This window comes from Mobula birostris, chromosome 30 (assembly GCF_030028105.1).
Source record: "Mobula birostris isolate sMobBir1 chromosome 30, sMobBir1.hap1, whole genome shotgun sequence".
NCBI classification, from domain to species: Eukaryota; Metazoa; Chordata; class Chondrichthyes; order Myliobatiformes; family Myliobatidae; genus Mobula; species Mobula birostris.
The window spans coordinates 30,699,345-30,719,758 of NC_092399.1; the positions used below are offsets into that span (position 1 = coordinate 30,699,345).

Consider the following 20,414-nt stretch of genomic DNA (forward strand, 5'->3'; position numbering starts at 1 on the left):
TAAAAATCTATCAAACTCAGTGACTGAGCTACTGTGGATAAAAAAAAATAATCAGAAGATTCACCATCCTTCACACCAAGGACTTTCCCATTTTGTCCAAAATGACCATTCCTCAGTGTGAGGCTGTGACCCCTAGTTTTTAGATTTCATTACCAAGAGAAGATTCCATCCTGTAATACATCGGCAAGATGAAAATTGATTGAAACGTATTCTTCTAAACTAAGGAGAATACAGGAAGTAATCTAATGAATCTTCACTGCACTCCCATGGCAAGTATCTCCTCACCTACGGTCTATAATTACAGCAAGACTCAAATTCTCTCACAATAAAGGCCAACATACACTTTGCCTTCCCAATCGCTTGCTATAAACACATATTCAGTTTCAGTGACTTGTATATGAGGACACCCTCTAGGCTGATTTATACTTCTGCGTCAATGCGTCGCCGCAAACCCTACGCAAAGCCGACACGGAACCCTACGCGAGAGCTTGCGTTGCTGCGACGCGCACCTCTCCCAAAATGTAAACACGCGTCGCGGCAATGCAGACTGCAGCAGCTGTGATGGGTCCGCTTGGTAGCATTGCATGTCATCCTACACTGCAATAGCTTCCCATTGGGCGACTGAACAGCAGGAAAGGAACTCTGGCTGCAATGCTTTCCATAAAGCTTTACAGACCTCCGAAATTATGGAGGGCACATTTCGCACAAAAAAAGACGCTCGCGTCTTGTTTACCCCGAGACTACCATGACCATGAAGCCTTGCGTGGGCAGGTGAGTGCGCATGCGTGACGTGCGCGAATTGCCGAGCGACGCAGACACACCAACGCATAAGTATAAATGCTCACAACTCTCGTAGGCCACTTGCGTAGGTTACGGCATCCAGTTAACGCAGAAGTATAAACCAGGCTTCTGGTTCTTTCAACATTAACACTACCCAATCTTTTCACTATTTAAAAAAGATCTCCTTCTCTGTTGTCTTGTCCACTCCTTTGACCTCCCTCATTAACAAGGTGTCCACAGAACTGCCGCTCACCGGATTTTTATTTTGTCTTTCACACCGTTCTCTGTAAACTCCAGTGACTTTTGCCAGTGAGAATCCCAGATTAGCAGTTTCTGAGATACCCAAACCACCTCATCTGGCACCAACAATCACTCCAAGGTCAAAGTTACTTTGATCACATTTCTTGCCCAATTTAGGTGATATCCAACTTAGTAACAACAGAGAGGCACAGCAACCCACAAACTGAACCCTAGCCCAACCACAGGACAATTTACAATGACTGATTAACCTATTAACCAGTACGTCTTTGTGGGAGGAAACCGGAGCACCCGGAGCATATTTCCACATCTTTACAATATCTTCCAAGTGATGCTTTGCAGAGTATTCACAGGGAACAATATGCTTTTTTAAAAACTCAGCAGGTCGGGCAGCATCCGTGGAAATGTTGACTGTTTGTTTCCACGGATGCTGCCCGATCTGCTGAGTTCATCCAGCATGTTGTGTGTGTTGCTTTGACCTCAGCATCTGCAGAGTATTTTGTGCTTTTTTAAAAAACCAGGGTTTCTTCTACAAATACCCTTTTTGTGCAAGGTCTTAGAGATTGTAGAGCCATGAACTATATCTGCAGTTGCAGCCTCTGACTTCTGTGTTGGTGTCTGTCAGAGTAGTGTCTCTTACAACTGCTACTCTTCTCCTGCAACTAAGTTTATAGGGGCAGCCTGACATAGGCTACGTGGCTGCGGTTTATTTTTTCCACGATGGACTAGACTGAGCTGCAAGGTATGTTCAGTGCCTTTTAGATGGTCTTGTGCCCTTTCCCAGATTTGTGCTCCTCTATTATCATTGCCCTGACTTGCTTTGAATGCTCTTTTGTCTTCATTTTGGTCCGTTGAAAATCTACCATGCTGTTAGACCATACAGAGTGACGGGTTATTTATTCAGGTGATCTTCCAATTTTCTACATCAACAAATTGGGTGAGTTGGTAAGATAATACACAGGATTACACCTGAGGAAAGTTAACATAGTAATTACAAAGAGCATGAATATTTTTCAGCCTCACAATTTTGTTCTTTTAAAATTTTTAGTAAATTCTTAAGAGGTTTTGGAATTTTTCTTTTAATTTGACATGTTTTGCAGATTAGCTCAATAAAATTCTACTTCAATATATTTTAAGTTTAGAAAATGAGTCTATAAAATGAAAATAGTTGTGGTGGCTGAATACTTTTTCAAGACACTATAGTTAATGACTTTCTGTCACTGCTTCAAGCTTCCTTGGAATGACAACAGAATAGCAGTGGATCTACACTGCTTATTCTTTCAACTGAAGTCTTCTGTTCCTTTATCATACAGTATTCTACTAAGCTCAGATATTTATTTTAAATAACAAAAATACAGCATAATAGCGAACTACCATTTCATTCAAATAAAAAGAGACCTCCAGGGAATCACTAATAATATATTATCACATTATACACGGTTAGCGCGATGCTATTCCAGCTCGGGCATCCCAGAGTTTGGAGTTCATGTCTGGCGCCATTGTGTAAGGAGCCTCTGTACGTTCTCCCCGTGGAACGTGTGGGTATTCCCCAGACTTCCTTCAGAATCAGAATCAGGTTTATTATCACCGGCATGTGACATGAAATTTGTTAACTTAGCAGCAGCAGTTCAATGCAATACATAATATAGAAGAGAATAAATATTATTCAGTACACTTTATACAGTATACGTATATTGAATAGGTTACAATTTGCACAAAAAACAGAAATATATTATAAAATGAGGTAGTGTCCATTTAGGAATCGGATGGCAGAGGCGGGGGAAGCTATTCTTGAATCGCTGAGTGTGTGCCTTCAGGCTTCTGTACTTCCTACCCGATGGTAACAGTGAGAAAAGGGCATGTCCTGGGTGCTGGAGGTCCTTAATCATGTACGCTGTCTTTCTGAGTCACTGCTCCTTGAAGATGTCCCGGGTACTTGGTAGGCTAGTATCCAAGGTGGAGCTGACTAAATGTACAACCCTCTTCAGCTTCTTTTGGTCCTGTGCAGTAGTCCCACCCCTACCAGACAGTGATGCAATCTGTCAGAATGCTCTCCACTGTACACCTATAGAAGTTTTTGAGTGTATTTGTTGACATACCAAATCTCTTCGAACTCCTAATAAAGTATAGCCGCTGTCTTGCCTTCTTTATGACTACATTGATATGTTGGTGCCAGGTTAGATCCTCAGAGATCTTGACACTCAGGAACTTGAAAATGCTCACTCTCTCCACTTCTGATCCCTCTATGAGGATTGGTATGTGCTCCTTTGTCTTACCCTTCCTGAAGTCCACAATCAGCTCTTTCATCTTACTGATATTGAGTGCCAGGTTGTTGCTGTGGCACCACTCTGCTAGTTGGCATATCTCACTCATGTACACCCTCTCGTCACCACCTGAGATTCTACCAACAATGGTTGTATTGTCAGCAAGTTTATAGATGGTATTTGAGCTATGCCCAGCCACACAGTCATGTGTATATAGACAGTAGAGCAGTGGACTAAGCACACAGACCTGAGGTGCACCAGTGCTGATCGTCAGTGAGGAGGAGATGCTATCACCAATTCACACAGATTGTGGTCTTCTGGTTAGGAAGTCAAGGATCCAATTGCAGAGGGAGGTACGGAGGCCCAGGTTCTGCAACTTCTCAATCAGGATTGTGGGAATGATGGTATTAAATGCTGAGCTATGGTCGATGAACAGCATCCTGACTTAGGTGTTTGTGTTGTCCAGGTGGTCTAAAGCAGTGTGGAGAGCTATTGAAATTGCATCTGCCATTGACCTATTGTGGCCATAGGCAAATTGCAATGGGTCCAGGTCCTTGCTGAGGCAGGAGTTCAGTCTCTTCATGACCAACCTCTCAAAGCATTTCATCACTCTAGATGTGAGTGCTACCAGGCTATAGTCACAGTCCAAAAGCGTAGTTTAATTGGTCATTGCAAACTGTCATGCGATTAGTTTAGGGTCATTGGGGTTGTGGGGTGGTGTGGCCTGAAGGGTTGGATGGGCCTACTCCACACTGCACTGATTAATAAAATAAAATAAATAGCAGTGCTATTACATTTACAGGGTCACTTATAGAGATAGCAATAGCGCCAGGAAAATGAAACGAACTTTAAAAGGTCCTTGGCAATGTCTCAGTTATAAAGGCACATCCTTTCACAGGGTCAAATGCTACTCATGCATATTAATCTCTGGTTAAAGACACCAGACTGAAATAGCTCAAACATAAACAGATGTCACCTCAAGCAGACGTCAAAGTATTATTGTTTCACTGATTCCCAGCAAAAACTCATTTCAGGGAGGTAGCACCACCATTTCAGGGAGGGAGCACCCCCACCCCCAGCAACCCCATATCCCCCCCCACCCCGCGTCGACCTCTAAGGGTGTATGTAATACTTTGTTTAGTGATTTTTTTCTAATCTGTAAACCAAGTTGGGTATATGCAGCAAATGTCACATTAAAGTATGTACTTATATTATATTATCATGTTTATTCTATTACAACTTTAAGCAAGTCTACAGGGAATTTGGCCTCATCACATAGGACATCAATAGCGTAGCTCCTTGACAGCTAGCCAGCTACTTTAAATCAGGGGTCCCCAATCTTTTTTGCACCGCAGACTGGTTTACTATTGACAATTTTTTTTGCACTGCGAACCAGCCGACCCGGGGGGGGGGGATGTTAAACACAACCAGAATATAGGTGATAAGTCAATTACAAGCCACTTGTAAGTAGTTAATACACTCAATTTCGTTTCTAAAGGGGTTTATCTAACGAATTTAATATTAAACACACAGTGCATATTTTCCTCGCATGAATGTAGTGATTAAGTCAATTATAACAGTGGTCCCAAACCTTCGGGCCACGAAGAATGCAGCAGTACAGCAGTGGCCAGAACGCACCCAGCACATCTTTAAGAAAAAAGCCGTAATAAACAAGCTAATTGATCAGGTGCCGCCCAGCATGTAAATGTTGGCCCAGATCAGAGACGGCGCAATCGGCAATCGCCTCTGATCTGGGTGGACATTTACGCGCCAGGCGGCATCTAATCAATTAGCTTGCTTATTTCGGCTTTTTTCTTAAAGATGTGCTGGGTGCGGTCTGGCCACCGCTGTCTTCTTCACGGCCTGGAGGCTGGGGACCGCTGAATTAGAAGTCACTTATAAGTCAATAGCATCATAACATTTTAAGTAATGTTTGGATATTAAACACACAGCGCATATTTTCCTCGTATGAACATATAAAATTATTGCAACACAACAATATCGCTGAATCAGTGGGAGCCCTGGGCTTGTTTCCCTGCAACAACACGGTCCCATCGAGAGGTGATGGGAGACAGCGATACTCGGAGGGGGTTCCTTATGTCCAGTCTATTCCGCAATTTAGTTTTCGTTGCATTCATTGCAGAAAGCTCCGCTTCGCAGAGGTATGTTGGAAATGGAAGCAACATTTTCAGTGCTTTTGTGGCTATTTCAGGATATTCAACCTTGACTTTGATCCAGAATGCCGGCAGAGACGTTACGTCAAACACACTTTTCAGCCCGCCATCATTTGCAAGCTGGAGGAGTTGATGTTTTTCCCACGCTGACATGGACGATTCACCGGAGACATTCACAAATGGGTCATTGATGACCTCGCGTGCGTTAAAATTCAACAGTGCATGACAGAGAATGAGGAAAGGTGCAGCTGACTCATAACGTTTCATATCGCCAAATCATAGTTTCCTCGCAGCCGGTGGTTGGGGACCGCTCTTAGCACGAAGAGAGACCAATCAGGATGCTCGCTCTCCCTCTCCCGCTCAAAAAAATCTATTTCCAGGATATTGTATATAATTTCCGGGCATCAAGGAGCCACTATTGATATGCGGGAGACTCCTGGAACTCCCAGGAGAGGTGGGATGTCTGGATTCCCAAAGTACTTGTATTTCATAGCTTTGGAGACTTACTTTTCAGTCTGTCAGCCAATTACGCAAATCTGTTCATCCACATTTAATGGTATTGGTCTATTTTTCAAAATTTCTTTCATGTCTATCATTTCATTATTGAGAATTTTCAGTTTGTATTACTATTTTTTTTTTTAAAGTACCAATTCTCTCCCATTCACAAGACAAACTGGAACCCAACTCAAAGCACCAAGAATGCCAATATTAGACGGTGGGCTCTCTACATTATATAAAGAAGCTTTCTGAATTACACAGCTATCAAAGACATGCAAGATTAGGCTTCTTTCAAACTGCAGGATACTGAACTAAAAGAACATTTTATAAGTCTGGCAAAAAGACTGACAATAATAGTTTATCACAATACAAGTATTTCTGTTGTGTGGTTATAAAAGCAAATCCTACATTGTTTTACAAAACAAGCATCTACAGATGTGGAAATTAAAGAGATAACCAAGTACAGAATAGAGTCACTGCACAGTTAGCAAGACATGGTTAGCAAATGAAATCAGCCAGAGTAGATTCTAGACATTTCTGTTCAATATTTGCTCTGAATTGTTAATTATAGCTTTAGTACTTATATTTTTAGAGTCATAGAGAAATACAGCACAGAAAAGGGCCCTTCGGCCCATCTCATCTGTGCTCAACCATTTAAACTGCCTACTCCCATTGACCTGCATTGGGACCATAGCCCTCCATACCCCTACCATTCATGTACCAATCCAAACTGTTCTTAAATGTTGAGATCGAGCTCGGATGCACCACTTGCGCTGGCAGCTCGTTGCACACTCTCACCACCCTCTAAGTGACGTTTCCCCTCATCTTCCCTTTAAACTTCTCACTTTTCAACCTTAACCCATGACCTCTAGCTGTAGTCCCACCCAACCTCAGTGAAAAAAGCCTACTTGCATTTACCCTATCTATACCTCTCTTAATTCTGTATTCCTGTATCAAATCTCCTCTCAATCTTCTACGTTACAAGGAATAAAGTACTAACCTATTCAGTCATTCCTTGTAGCTCAGGTTTTCCAATCCTGGCAACATCCTTGTAAATTTTCTTTGTACTCTTTCAACCTTATTTACATCTTTCCTATAGATAGGTGACCAAAACTGCACACAATACTCTAAATTAGGCCTCACCAACATCTTATACAACTTCAACATAAGGTATCATCTCTTGTACACAATACTTTGATTTATGAAGGTTCAGATCCTGCTGAAAGCTCTGATAGTCTTCCTTGCTGTCCACTACACTCTGAATCTTGGTGTCATCCACAAGTTTGCTGATTCAGTTAACCACATTACCATCCAGATCATTAATATGGATGATAAACAACAGACCCAGCACCAATCCCTGCAACACTCAACTATAATCACAGGCCTCCAGTCAGATAGGCAACAATCTACTACCACTCTGTCTACTCTCACAAAACCAATGTCTAATCCAATTCACTACCTCATCTTGAATGACAAGCGACTGAACCTTCTTGACCATCCTCCCATATGGGACCTTTTCAAAGGCCTTGCTGAAATCCATGCAGATGACATCTACTGCCTTGCCCTTGAAAAACTCTATAATAATGGTTCGACATGATCCACATGACACGACACACAAAGCCATGCTGACTATTCCTAATCAGTCCATGTCCAACCAAATATTCATATATCCAGTCACTAAGCACCTTCCAATAATTGGCTCACCAGCCAATAACTTCCTGGTTTATTTTTAGAGCCTTTCTGAAACACCATTAGCTACCCGCCATTCTTTGGGAACCTCAGCTGTCACCGAGGATGATTTACATATCTCTGCTAGGGCCTCTGTAATTTCTGCACTTGCCTCCCGTAGGATCCGAAGGAACACCTTCTCAGGCCCTGGGGATTTATTGACCCTAATCTGCCTCAAGACAGCAAACACCTCTTCCTCTGTAATCTGTATAGGGTCCATGAACTTGCTGCTGCTTTACCTCACTTCTATAGTCTCTGTGCCTGTCTCCTGGGTAAATACAGATGCAATAAATCCATCTAGGATCTCTCCCACCTCTTTTGGCTGCAAGCATAGATTACCATTCTGATCTTCTCCAGGGCCAATTTTCTCCCTTGCAATACTTTTGCTCTTAAAATATCTGTAAAATCCCTTAAGATTCTCCTTTGCTTTGTCTGCTAAGGCAACCTCAAGCCTTCTTTTAGCCATCCTGAATTCTTTCTTAAGTGTACTTTTGTATTTCTTATACAGTACTCCATAAGCACCCCACTTATTCCTACCTGCCTGTACCTGCTATTCACCTCCTTTTTTTCTTAATCAGGGCCTCAATATCTCTTGAAAATCAAGGTTCCATTAACCTGTTATCTTTACCTTTTATTCTCACAGGCACGTACAAGCGTTTTACTCTCAAAATTTCACTTTTGAAGGCCTCCCACCTACCAAGTATACCTTTGCCAGAAAACAGCCTGTTCAAATCCCCACTTCCCAGATCCTTTCTAATACTATCAAAATTGTTCAATATCCATTTTTAGAATCTCAGTCTGTGACCCAGACTTATCTTTTTCCATATTTAATTTGAAATTAATGGCATTATGATCATTGGTTGCAAAGTGTTTCCCTACACAAACTTCTGTCACCTGCCCCATCTCATTCCCTAATAGGAGATCAAGTATCACACACTCTCTCATTGGGACTTTATGTACTGATAAAGGAAACTTTTCTGAACACACTTAATAAACTTAAGGTGTATAAAGATGAGGGGCATTGATCGTGAGGATAGCCAGACACTCTTTCCCCAGGGCTGGAGTGACTAACATGAGTGGGCATAATTGTAAGGTGCTTGGAAATAGGTACCAAGGGGATGTCAGGGGTAAGTTTTTCCACACACAGCTGTGGGTGCGTGGAATGCACTGCCGGTAGCAGTGGTGGAAGTGGAAACAATAGGGTCTTTAAAGAACCTCTTAGATAGGTACATGGAGTTTAGAAAAATAGAGGGTTATGCACTACAGAAATTCTGGGCAGTGTCTAGAGTAGGTTACATGGTTGGCACATTATGGGCTGAAGGGCCTGTGATGTGCTGTAAATTTCTATGTTCTATCCCATCTCATCCATTTACAGTATGGGAGTCCTAGTCAATATGGAAAGTTTAAGTCACCTAGTATAACAATCAAATATTTCTTGCAACAGTCTGCAGTCCCTCTACAAATTTGTTCCTCTAAAATCTCGTGGACTGTTGAGTGGTCTATAATATAACTCATTATTGTGGTCATACCTTTCATATTCCTCTGTTCCACCCATTAAAACCTCACTAAATGATTTCTCCAATCAGGACTGACTGAACACTGTTGTGACATTTTCCCTGACTCGTAATTCCATCCTTTCCCCTTTACTCCCTCCCGCTCTGTCACGACTAAAACAATGGAACCCTGGAATATTGAGCTGCCAGTCCTGTCCTTCCTGCAACCAGTTTATATCGCAACTCTTCCAATTTATTTTCACACACTGTTTAGGATGTTTTCCACTGTTGCCTGTAAACTTGGTGGGCAATTTAAATGAACAGATTGGCTCAATCCTGACCTTCAAACAATAGAAGATTATCTTTATACTTTATTGTCGCCAAACAATTGATACTAGAACGTACAATCATCACAGCGATATTGGATTCTGCACTTTAAAAGCAGTATTTGAATGAAAGTAACACACATCAAAGTTGCTGGTGAACGCAGCAGGCCAAGCAGCATCTGTAGGAAGAGGTGCAGTCGACGTTTCAGGCCGAGACCCTTCGTCAGGACTAACTGAAGGAAGAGTGAGTAAGGGATTTGAAAGTTGGAGGGGGAGGGGGAGATCCAAAATGATAGGAGAAGACAGGAGGGGGAGGGATAGAGCTAAGAGCTGGACAGGTGATAGGCAAAAGGGGATACATGAGGATCATGGGACAGGAGGTCCGGGAAGAAAGACAAGGGGGGGGGACGACCCAGAGGATGGGCAAGAGGTATATTCAGAGGGACAGAGGGAGAAAAAGGAGAGTGAGAGAAAGAATGTGTGCATAAAAATGAGTAACAGATGGGGTACGAGGGGGAGGTGGGGCCTTAGCGGAAGTTAGAGAAGTCGATGTTCATGCCATCAGGCTGGAGGCTACCCAGACGGAACATAAGGTGTTGTTCCTCCAACCCGAGTGTGGCTTCATCTTTACAGTAGAGGAGGCTGTGGATGGACATGTCAGAATGGGAATGGGATGTGGAATTAAAATGCGTGGCCACTGGGAGATCCTGCTTTCTCTAGCGGACAGAGCGTAGATGTTCAGCAAAGCGGTCTCCCAGTCTGCGTCGGGTCTCGCCAATATATAAAAGGCCAGATCTGGAGCACCGGACGCAGTATATCACCCCAGTCGACTCACAGGTGAAGTGTTGCCTCACCTGGAAGAACTGTTTGGGGCCCTGAATGGTGGTAAGGGAGGAAGTGTAAGGGCATGTGTAGCACTTGTTCCGCTTACACAGATAAGTGCCAGGAGGGAGATCAGTGGGGAGGGATGGGGGGGACGAATGGACAAGGGAGTTGTGTAGGGAGCGATCCCTGAGGAATGCAGAGGGGGGGGGGGGAGGGAAAGATGTGTTTAGTGGTGGGATCCCGTTGGAGGTGGCGGAAGTTACGGAGAATAATATGTTGGACCCGGAGGCTGGTGGGGTGGTAGGTGAGGACCAGGGGAACACTATTCCTAGTGGGGTGGCGGGAGGATGGAGTGAGAGCAGATGTACGTGAAATGGGGGAGATGCATTTAAGAGCAGAGTTGATAGTGGAGGAAGGGAAGCCCCTTTCTTTAAAAAAGGAAGACATCTCCCTCGTCCTAGAATGAAAAGCCTCATCCTGAGAGCAGATGCGGCGGAGACGGAGGAATTGCGAGAAGGGGATGGCAGTTTTGCAAGAGACAGGGTGAGAAGAGGAATAGTCCAGATAGCTGTGAGAGTCAGTAGGCTTATAGTAGACATCAGTGGATAAGCTGTCTCCAGAGACAGAGACAGAAAGATCTAGAAAGGGGAGGGAGGTGTCGGAAATGGACCAGGTAAACTTGAGGGCAGGGTGAAAGTTGGAGGCAATGTTAATAAAGTCAACGAGTTCTGCATGCGTGCAGGAAACAGCACCAATGCAGTCATCGATGTAGCGAAGGAAAAGTGGGGGACAGATACCAGAATAGGCACCGAACATAGATTGTTCCACAAACCCAACAAAAAAGGCAGGCATAGCTACACCTTTAGTTTGGAGGAAGTGGGAGGAGCCAAAGGAGAAATTATTAAGAGTAAGGACTAATTCCGCTAGATGGAGCAGAGTGGTGGTAGAGGGGAACTGATTAGGTCTGGAATCCAATAAGAAGCGTAGAGCTTTAAGACCTTCCTGATGGGGGATGGAAGTATATAAGGACTGGACATCCATGGTGAAAATAAAGCGGTGGGGGCCAGGGAACTTAAAATCATTGAAAAGTTTAAGAGCGTGAGAAGTGTCACGAACATAGGTCGGAAGGGATTGAACAAGGGGTGATAAAACAGTGTCGAGGTATGCAGAAATGAGTTCGGTGGGGCAGGAGCAAGCTGAGACAATAGGTCAGCCAGGACAGGCAGGTTTATGGATCTTGGGTAGGAGGTAGAAACGGGAAGTGTGGGGTGTGGAAACTATAAGGTTGGTAGCAGTGGATGGGAAGTCCCCTGAGCGGATAAAGTCGGTGATGGTGTGGGAGACTTTGAATGAAAGTATTCCCTTTTTGCCCTGCAATATTAAATTCCATTGTGATTCACTATGGCAAACCAATTGTTGAGGGTATTTTTTTTTAATCATAACTGGTTATTACATTTTATCAAAAGCTTTAGTTTAAAACATTTGCAGATTTGTGTGAACCACATGGTAAATCATATGCTCCAGCAGACTTGGAAGTTAGTCCTTACTAAGCATGTCTAAAGGCAATTGCAAAAAAAAAAAAACAAAATTATTTTGAAGCTACCAAATTAATATGTCAGTGACACTCTAAGCTCTAACAGAATGAAAACCCTGAAAAAAAAACACTGGCAAGTGAAAATCAATTTACTGAACTTTAAAGCAGAACTGCCTTGTCTATTTTAGTAGAATTACTTACCTCTCTAACCTTGGTCTCAGGACACTCCGATTGCAAAGTGAGTGTTGCTCCCTCAATATTCCTGGGCATTGGGGTAGATCCAGGATTAATAGTAAACTGAATTTGATCAGGTGAAATAGTATGATGCACATAACCCTGTGACATTCCATCGGGATCTGATATCAAATAAAAGTTATCCTCTCCACTCTCTGATAAAAAAGACACCAAGTTGTTATTGTTGCCTCCTACTTCTTCATCTTCTTCCTCATCATCTAAGCCAATAGGGTCTTGTTCTATTAATACAGTTGTCCGATCATAAACTGTACCAGAGGAAGAGGACACAAGCCCATTTTTACCAGAAAATCCCATCTTGTCTTCTCTAGTCATTTCCTCTTCATCATCTTCTGTTTCATAGTATGCGATATTGTTATTCTCAGACACAAGTTTGCCTTTTCCTGGGTCATTGTCACCCATGTTGTATTCTAGATTATGCCAGGATAATGGAATTTTCTGAATGGTAATGGAACAGATAAAGAGAATTGTTAATGCAGAGAAAAATAACACGATGAACAAAAAAAGTTAATTGCTAAAGAGGTTTACATAACAGATTTCACCAATTAACATTCCATAGTGAATGAAATACATTAGTCACTGCAGTAAGGTAAAAATATGACAATTAATATATCCTGTTCACAGCAAGCTCAGATGAAACCATGACATCCCTAAGGAGTTGCAAGAAAAAGTTTGTGAACTCTTTGTAATTACCTGGTTTTCTGCACTAATTCCTCATAAAATGTGGTCTGGTCTTCATCCAAGTCACAGTAATAGACAAACACAATCTGCCTAAAGTAATAACACACAAACAATTGTACTTTTTATGTCTTTATTGAACACATTGTTTAATCATTCACAGTTCAGGCTGGAAAATGTATGTGAATCCTTGTACTTAATAAATGGTAGAACCTCCTTTCGCAGCAAAACTTCTACCGAACGTTTCCTGGAGCTGCTGATCAGACTCGCACAATGGTAAGGAAGAATTTTAGATCATTCCTCCATACAAAACTGTTTCAGTTCATCAATATTTCTGGGATACCTTGCATGAACAGCTCTCTTCAGGTCATGCCACAGCATCTAAATTGGGTTAAGGTCTGGACTCTCACTTGACCATTCCAAAACACAAATTTTCTTCTTTTTAAATCATTCTCTTGTTGATTTCCTCTTGCCTTTCAGATCATTGTCTTGATGCAACATCCAACTTCTGTTAAGCTTCAGGTGACAGACTGCTAACCTGACATTCTCCTGTAAAATTTCTTGATACAATTTTGAATTCATTGTTCCTTCAAAAATTGCAAGCTGTCCGGGCTGAGGCAGCAAAGCACCATGTTTCAGAGTTGGGATGAAGTTTTGATGTTGATATGCAGTGCCCTTTTTCCTCCATAGTGGTGTGCATTTCTGCCATAAAGTTCAACTTTCGTCTCATCTGTCTACAGAACATTATCCCAGAAGAAGGTGGGAGGAGAAGATGGCAGCGCGCTGCACGTGCGCAGCCCTCCGGTGAAAAATGATATCGTATCTGTTAAATAGGGGCTGGGACAATTCTGATTTGGAGAATGGATGTGAAAGCACAGAGGAACATCTGGAGAAATTTTTGAAATGCCAGTCCGCTGCTGTCGTTACTGTGTGGTCGGGGATCTTTCGGAGGGTAAGCCTCAAAATCCCCGGCCTTGCCTGCTTTTGGCAACCGAGAAGGAGGTCGAATCGTTCGGACAGAGATGGCGCTCAGTACTTGGTGTCGGAAGCTGATCAGGGCTCGAAGTTTTCGGATGACTCAGAGTCGGATTGTGTTCGGCACTGCAGGGAGAGTTTTTCTTCTTTCTCCCGTCTGCGTGAGATGTGGGACAATTGAGAAACTTTGAACTTTACTGTGCTTGCGGACTTCTTCATCAAGTTATGGTATTGTTACACTGTTTGTAACTATATGTTATAATTATGTGGCTTTGTCAGTTTTTTCAGTCTTGGTTTGTCCTGTGTTTTGTGATATCACACCGGAGGAAATAATGTATCATTTCTTAATGCATGCATTACTAAATGACAATAAAAGAGGACTACATGTCTTCATAATCATAAATCATAAGTATTGTGGAACATCCAGTTGGTCTTTTGCAAACTTGAGATGTGCTGCAATGTTCTTTTTTGGAGAACGGTGGTTTCCTCCATGGTGTCCTTCCATGAACACTATTCTTGTTCAGTGTTTTTCTTATGGCGGACACACGAGCGATGACTTTAAAAAGTTCTAGAGATTGGGTTCCTTCAGTATTGCACATTGTGCTCTTGGTGTGATCTTTGCAGGATGCCGACTCCCAAGGAGTGTAGCAACAGTACTGAATTTCCTCCATTTGCAGACAATTTCTCTTCCTGTGGACTGATGAACACTCAAACCTTCAGAAATGCTTCTGTAACCTTATCCAGCTTCATGCATCTCTACAGTTCTTCTTCTGAGGTCCTCTGAAAGTTGTTTTGATCAGGGCGTGGTGCACATATACAGATCTTTCTTAAAAAGAGCAGGTGCTGCCAGTAACGGGACATAGTGTGTCTCTTTTATAGGGCAGGGCACCTCTACAGCCCACCCCTAATCTTATCTTATTGAGTGGAATGCCCGACTCCAAATAGCTTTTGTGGAAGGCATTACCTTAGAGGTTCACATACTTTTTTCGAACCTAGGCTGCGATTGTTTAAATGGTGTAATCAGCATTGACAAGAAATAGTACAATTGTTTGTGTGTTGCTGTTTAGGCAGTATGTGTTTGACAGGAATTGTTGTTAACTGATATCCAATCTAAACTGCAACAAACATTAGTCAGATCACACAGCTACCTACAACACTCCTGAGCTGAAAGGGGGGAAAAAAATAGGTCTTTAGTTCCCCACTAGAAATATACTAGTTTGATGTCTCATATCACAGGTTGATTTATGAAGAATGATATCTCGTGTTACACAAGGGAGCAGTGGTATCCAAAAGATTTAGCTATTCTAGTAACAGCACCTTAATGGAAAGGAAGAGGGGAACAAGGACAGCAAAGCATTGTATAAACTTGAGAAGATGCTGGAAATCCAAGCAACACACACAAAAAGCTGGAGGAACTCTGCAGGGCAGGCTGCATCAGTGGAAAAGAGTAAACAGCCGACATTTTGGGCAAAAACCCTTCATCAGGACAAAGCATTGCATACTTGGATTTTTCGAGCTATTGTAAGCATTACTATGGACGCTTTCATTCACACAAGAACATTTCATAAAACATGCTCCTGAATAATGTACAATTGTTTAAAATACAATATGATTCAGTAATTCTAACACCTGAGATTTCTGTACCCATATCTAATCCAAAGGCAAAATGCTTTACTTCCATTTATTGCTCTGTGCTAAGCTTTTTTGCCAAGAACAATCATGGACATAAAAAGACCATGATCACTACGTCACATAACAAACGTATGAACGCTAAGAGAATTATTTGATCAATGTTGCTTAATAAAACATACAAATAGGATTTTACACACATTTGATGAGTTAGGTTAGCTGAATTTAAAGAAAACCAAATACAAAGGTTTGCCACATAACAAGTTTTGAACCAAGATTAATATTTAAAGACGGAATCAGTTGGTACTTAAATACATGGTATAGACCTCATGTGACACAATCTGAGCTAAGAAATTAGCTTCACTTGGCAAGTGGAATTTACAAAATGCCAAAGAAAATACAAACATTTTAAATTTACATTTACCAAAGTTTCTGAGTCAAAGTGAATATGGTCTCTAACTTAAAATAGAACCTAATGAAAAGTTTGTTAAACTGCAAATGTTAATGGGAAATTAGTAAGTGGTCATGGTTTACTTGATACAAATAACAAGATTTCAGATATTTTTTCCATTACTCATTCTCAGGATAAAGGCTACATCTGACAAAGCCTGTACTGAATGCATATTCCCAGTTGCCCCAGCAGCTATATTGGGTCACTTGAACAGCTGCAGTCACTTCTTCATTGTAACAATTTGATACAACTAGATATACAGTGCCTTGTAAAAGTATTTAGCCCCCAAACTTTTGAACCTTTGTTCACATCAATGAGTATTACCCATTTTGATCAACTTAACTGAGAATTTTTATTTGTGAATCACATGCTTCTCCCCCGCCACAACAGTACAGCACAAAAAACAAGGTTAAATTGTAAAGCAACAAAGACTAAAGATTCAAAAAGTCAACAGTTTAAAAGTATTCATCCCCCTTTGCTCAGTACTTAGTTGAACCACATCTCGCAGCTACTGCAGTCAGTAGTCTTTTTGGATAAGTCTCTATTAGCTTTGCACAATATGATGGAGCAAGATTTGCTCATTCCTCCTTGCAAAATTGCTCAAGCTCTTCCAGACAAGCTGGAGAGCAGCAGTGGACAGCAATTTTGTAGTCTTGGTCAAGGTCAGGACTCTGACTTGACCACTCAAGGGCATCAATGTTCTTCATTTGAAGCCAATCCAAAGTTGCTCTGGCAGTGTGCTTTGGGTTGTTGTCCTGCTGAAAGATAAATTTCCTCCCCAGTTCAAGTTTTCTGGCAGAGTCTAGCAGTTTTTTTTATCCAGGATCTCTCTGTACTTAGCAGCATTCATCTTCCCATCAATCCTGACCAGATTTCCAGTCGCTTCTACTGAAAAGCATTTCCATAGCATGATACTCCCTCCACTATACCAGAGGGATGGTATAAACCTGGCTGATGTGCTGCATTAGATTCATATCACACACACCACTTATTGTTGAGGCCAAAAAGTTCCACTTTACTCTTATCCAACCACAAGACACTTTCACATCTTTACAGTATCTTCTAAGTGATGCTTTGCAAAGTCTTTATGGGCAAGGATATGTTTTTTTTAAAAAAAAGTTAAGGTTTCTTCCTTGCACTGCTCTACAAATATACCTTTTTTGCGCAAGGTCTCAAGAGATTGTGGAGCCATGAACTTCATCTGTAGTTTACAGCCACTGACTTCTTCAGCTCATTCAGAGTGACTGTTAGCGTTACAGTAGCATCTCCTACAAGTGCCATTCTTCTCCAGCAACCAAGTTTAGAGGAATGGCCTGACCTAGAACATGTGGCCGTGGCTTCATATGGACTTCATATGTTTTCATGATGGACTACATTGAGCTGTGAGGTATGTTCAGTGCCTTTGAGATGGTCTTGTGCCCTTTCCCAGATTTGAATGCTCTTCTGTCCTCATTTTAGTTTGGTCTAGTCTATTGAAAATCTACCATACTGATGGACCTTATAGAATGAGGGGGTATTTATTTGAGTATTCCTCCAATTTTCTACCTCAACAAGTTAAGATAAATTATATTACTCCTGAGGAAAGTTAGCACAGTAATTACAAAGAGAATTAATACACTTTCAACCTCACAATTTTGGTTTTAATTTTTAGTCAATTGTTGACAGGTTTTGGAATTTTTTTATTTTAACAGAATGCACAATGCTTTTTAGATTAGCTCAAAAATCTTACTTTAAACTTAGATTCAAGGCACTCTAGCTTACAGGATAACTTTGAAAAGCAAGATTAACTAGTTAATGGAGAGTGTCCTTCAATTACTGGCCTTAGTGTCCTAAAAAAAACACAAAACAATCTATTGTTTGGTGCATTTGAACATACAACAAAAACAAATCTATGTTCAGTTATCCCACTTCATCATGCCACTGGATTTCAGAATCTTTTTCAACACCCTACAACTTTCATAAATTCAGCTTCCTTCATCTCGGGCATATTTCCCAATCTCTTCAGTCAACAACTGAGAATTATGCCTTCAACCATTCAGACTGAACAACCTACAAGTTCTTTCCTAAATCTCCGCAATCCCACTGAAGATCCTCCCGAAAAACTTCTAGCCTGAAGTCGCCCATGGTATCTATTTGTTCTTGATAACGTCGAAAGCGTTTAACCGCGTTAAACATAACAAGTAAGAAATGACAGTAAAGGAAATGTTTTCGTGAAGATCGTTAATTTTGCCTAAATGAAATAATCAGTTGAACGACGGAGACAGATTCCTTCGCCACAGTCCAGAAATTCAGCAACGTATTTTAAATTCCCAAAATCCCACCTATACAGGGTGGACACAGGATGATGTTATCATCAAGGCTCGTTACAGTGACCAGAGGAAAACCAGAAGCTGAAAGTTGTAATAGCGAGGTGGGGGTACTGAAAATTAAATACAGTAGGACTGGATCGAATCACTGCCCCGACACCCGGGTCGCTAGAACCACAGGAGGAGGAGCTGCTACACGTTTCCCCGTTGCCGTGAAGTGCTGTCAGACCGGCCACTATCACGGCTTCGCCCGGTGGGCCCCAGTGACAGCCGGGGGGTCCAAGGCGACCCCCTCCGCCCCACGTACAGGAGGCCAGTGACCTGTCACGGGACACCTCACTACCTGCTATGTCAGTCATTAAATCTAAGACTAATCCTCGGGCTACCGACCTGGCTAACCGGTTCCCGAGGCTGCGTCCCTCCCCAGCGGAGCTTTACCTGCGCTGTCAGCCCAACTCGTCGCCGCTGCTCCGCCAGCCGCCACCATGGTTCCCGTCAGTCCCGCGGCATGCTGGGAAAACGCTCGGTCCCTCCCCCCTTATAAATTAACTTCAAAAATAATAACCCATTAATTTTTCCTCTTAACAGCACCAGTCTCTTCTATGGAGGTGACTTCATCGATCTCACTGTTGGGAGCGGTCGTTTCAGCCGCGGGATTAAAAAGTAATTTAACCCGGTTTCCCCGGCAACGATGCCCTCTAACTGAAGCCGGAGCGGGGTTTCACGTGACAGGGGCGCACCCCGTGCCGTCCTCCCTCCCTTCCTGGAGTGTTGCTGAGGAGCGGCTTTCCAGAAAGTTCACCCTCCTTCTCGGAGGCTTTCGAGAAAAGTCACGGCAGCCGCTGGGCCGAGGAGCCGTCTCGGCCCACGGTAGTCCCGGCGGGAAGCGGGGCAGGGACATTAGTGTGTGGGGAGCGGGTTGTCTGAACCGCGGCCCCTCGCCGCCCCAGGAAAGTCCGATAACCCGCCAACCGACTATTGTGGATTCCGGTTAATTGGACCACCGGTTAAATCGGATCAGACAACTTTTTTAAGAACAAAAAGTAATCGAGTGAATTGCCGGGATTCCCTTGGTTTATTTGGGTTAAGTTATGTGTCGTATCACGTGGGAGATCATGGTCTTTCCACGACTGTGATTGTTGTTGGTAATGTTTTACAGAGGTGACTTGCCATTCATAGGCAGCCTTAGCTATGTTTCACCCTGGGCCCGACTGACACGCAAAAATTTTAATGCACAGCTCCCAGACGCCACAATATTCTCCTACTATTGCCAGCCGAACCACCAGTGGGCGCTCGCTGACTGACATCTGAGAAAATACACCAAAATATTTACCACTTGTAAACATTGCTCCTAGCAAAGAAGGCTACTTTTCAATGAGAGGAAAATGAAACGCTCCTATCCTAGTGATGCTGAAAAATGGAAAATATTAGACAACAAAACAAAACGTCTAAATAGTCTCCCAAAAGTTACATCTTTCTTTGGCCCAGCATCTGTAAAAGGCCCGCCGACTGCAGTTGCTGCTGCACCATCGTCACAGCATGGGGCTGCAGTGCCAAATGACAGTGTAAGCAGTACGGGAGATGTTGATAATCAGAGCAATGAAAATGGAAAGAACAATTCTACTCAAACAGATGGTGATAATGATGACCAAACTTTGTTTGATGAACAAGCACCACAGCATGATGACAGTCCTACAACTGAGACAGGTGAGGGAGATGCCGCCACCAGCACACCAGACAGAGAGGAAGCCCCACTAACATTCACAGAGACCGATCCGGTACGTTGGCCAACACATATTACCAGTGACCAACGGATTGACATTGTTAGGAGAGGTCCCGTTCAGTTAGAGGACATTAACTTTCCACAGAGCCAATCATGCCGTCGTTTTACCAAGGACAGATATGAAGATGAAAAATGGAGAAACCATTCGTAGGTCATGGTTAGTGTACTCAGAATCATCTGATTCAATCTTCTGTTTCTGCTGTACCCTATTTGGCAAGCGAAATCACAGTCTCACTAGCGGAGGTTTCAGAGTGTGGGAGCGACTCACTCTCACACTCCAGGATCATGAGAAGTCAAATGCGCACCGTGCCAACATGGATAGCTGGCGCGAGCTGGAAACGCACTTAAGAACACACAGTGGCATTGACAGCACGTACCAAGAAATGCAAATGCTGGGAAAAAAACACTGGAATGATGTCATGAAGAGGTTCATTGCCATGGTCTGTCACCTTCCAGAACG

General features: G+C 42.7%; 1 protein-coding gene across 4 annotated transcripts in view; it reads right to left on the reverse strand.

Annotated features, from left to right (window-relative positions):
- mtf1 (metal-regulatory transcription factor 1) overlaps positions 1–18,698 on the reverse strand; it is a 103,546-nt gene extending 84,848 nt beyond the window's left edge. For 3 of the 4 annotated variants that reach the window (XM_072246956.1, XM_072246957.1, XM_072246954.1), the window contains exons 1-2: positions 18,610–18,698; positions 12,082–12,570 (exon numbers count right to left, since the gene is read on the reverse strand). In XM_072246956.1, coding sequence (XP_072103057.1) covers positions 12,082–12,534 — 453 coding nt within the window. In that variant the 5' untranslated portion in view covers positions 12,535–12,570; positions 18,610–18,698. Of the gene's footprint in view, positions 1–12,081; positions 12,571–18,561 lie in introns of all 4 variants that reach the window. The other variant, XM_072246955.1, reaches the window with a different exon arrangement.
- Positions 18,699–20,414: the final 1,716 nt, after the last annotated feature.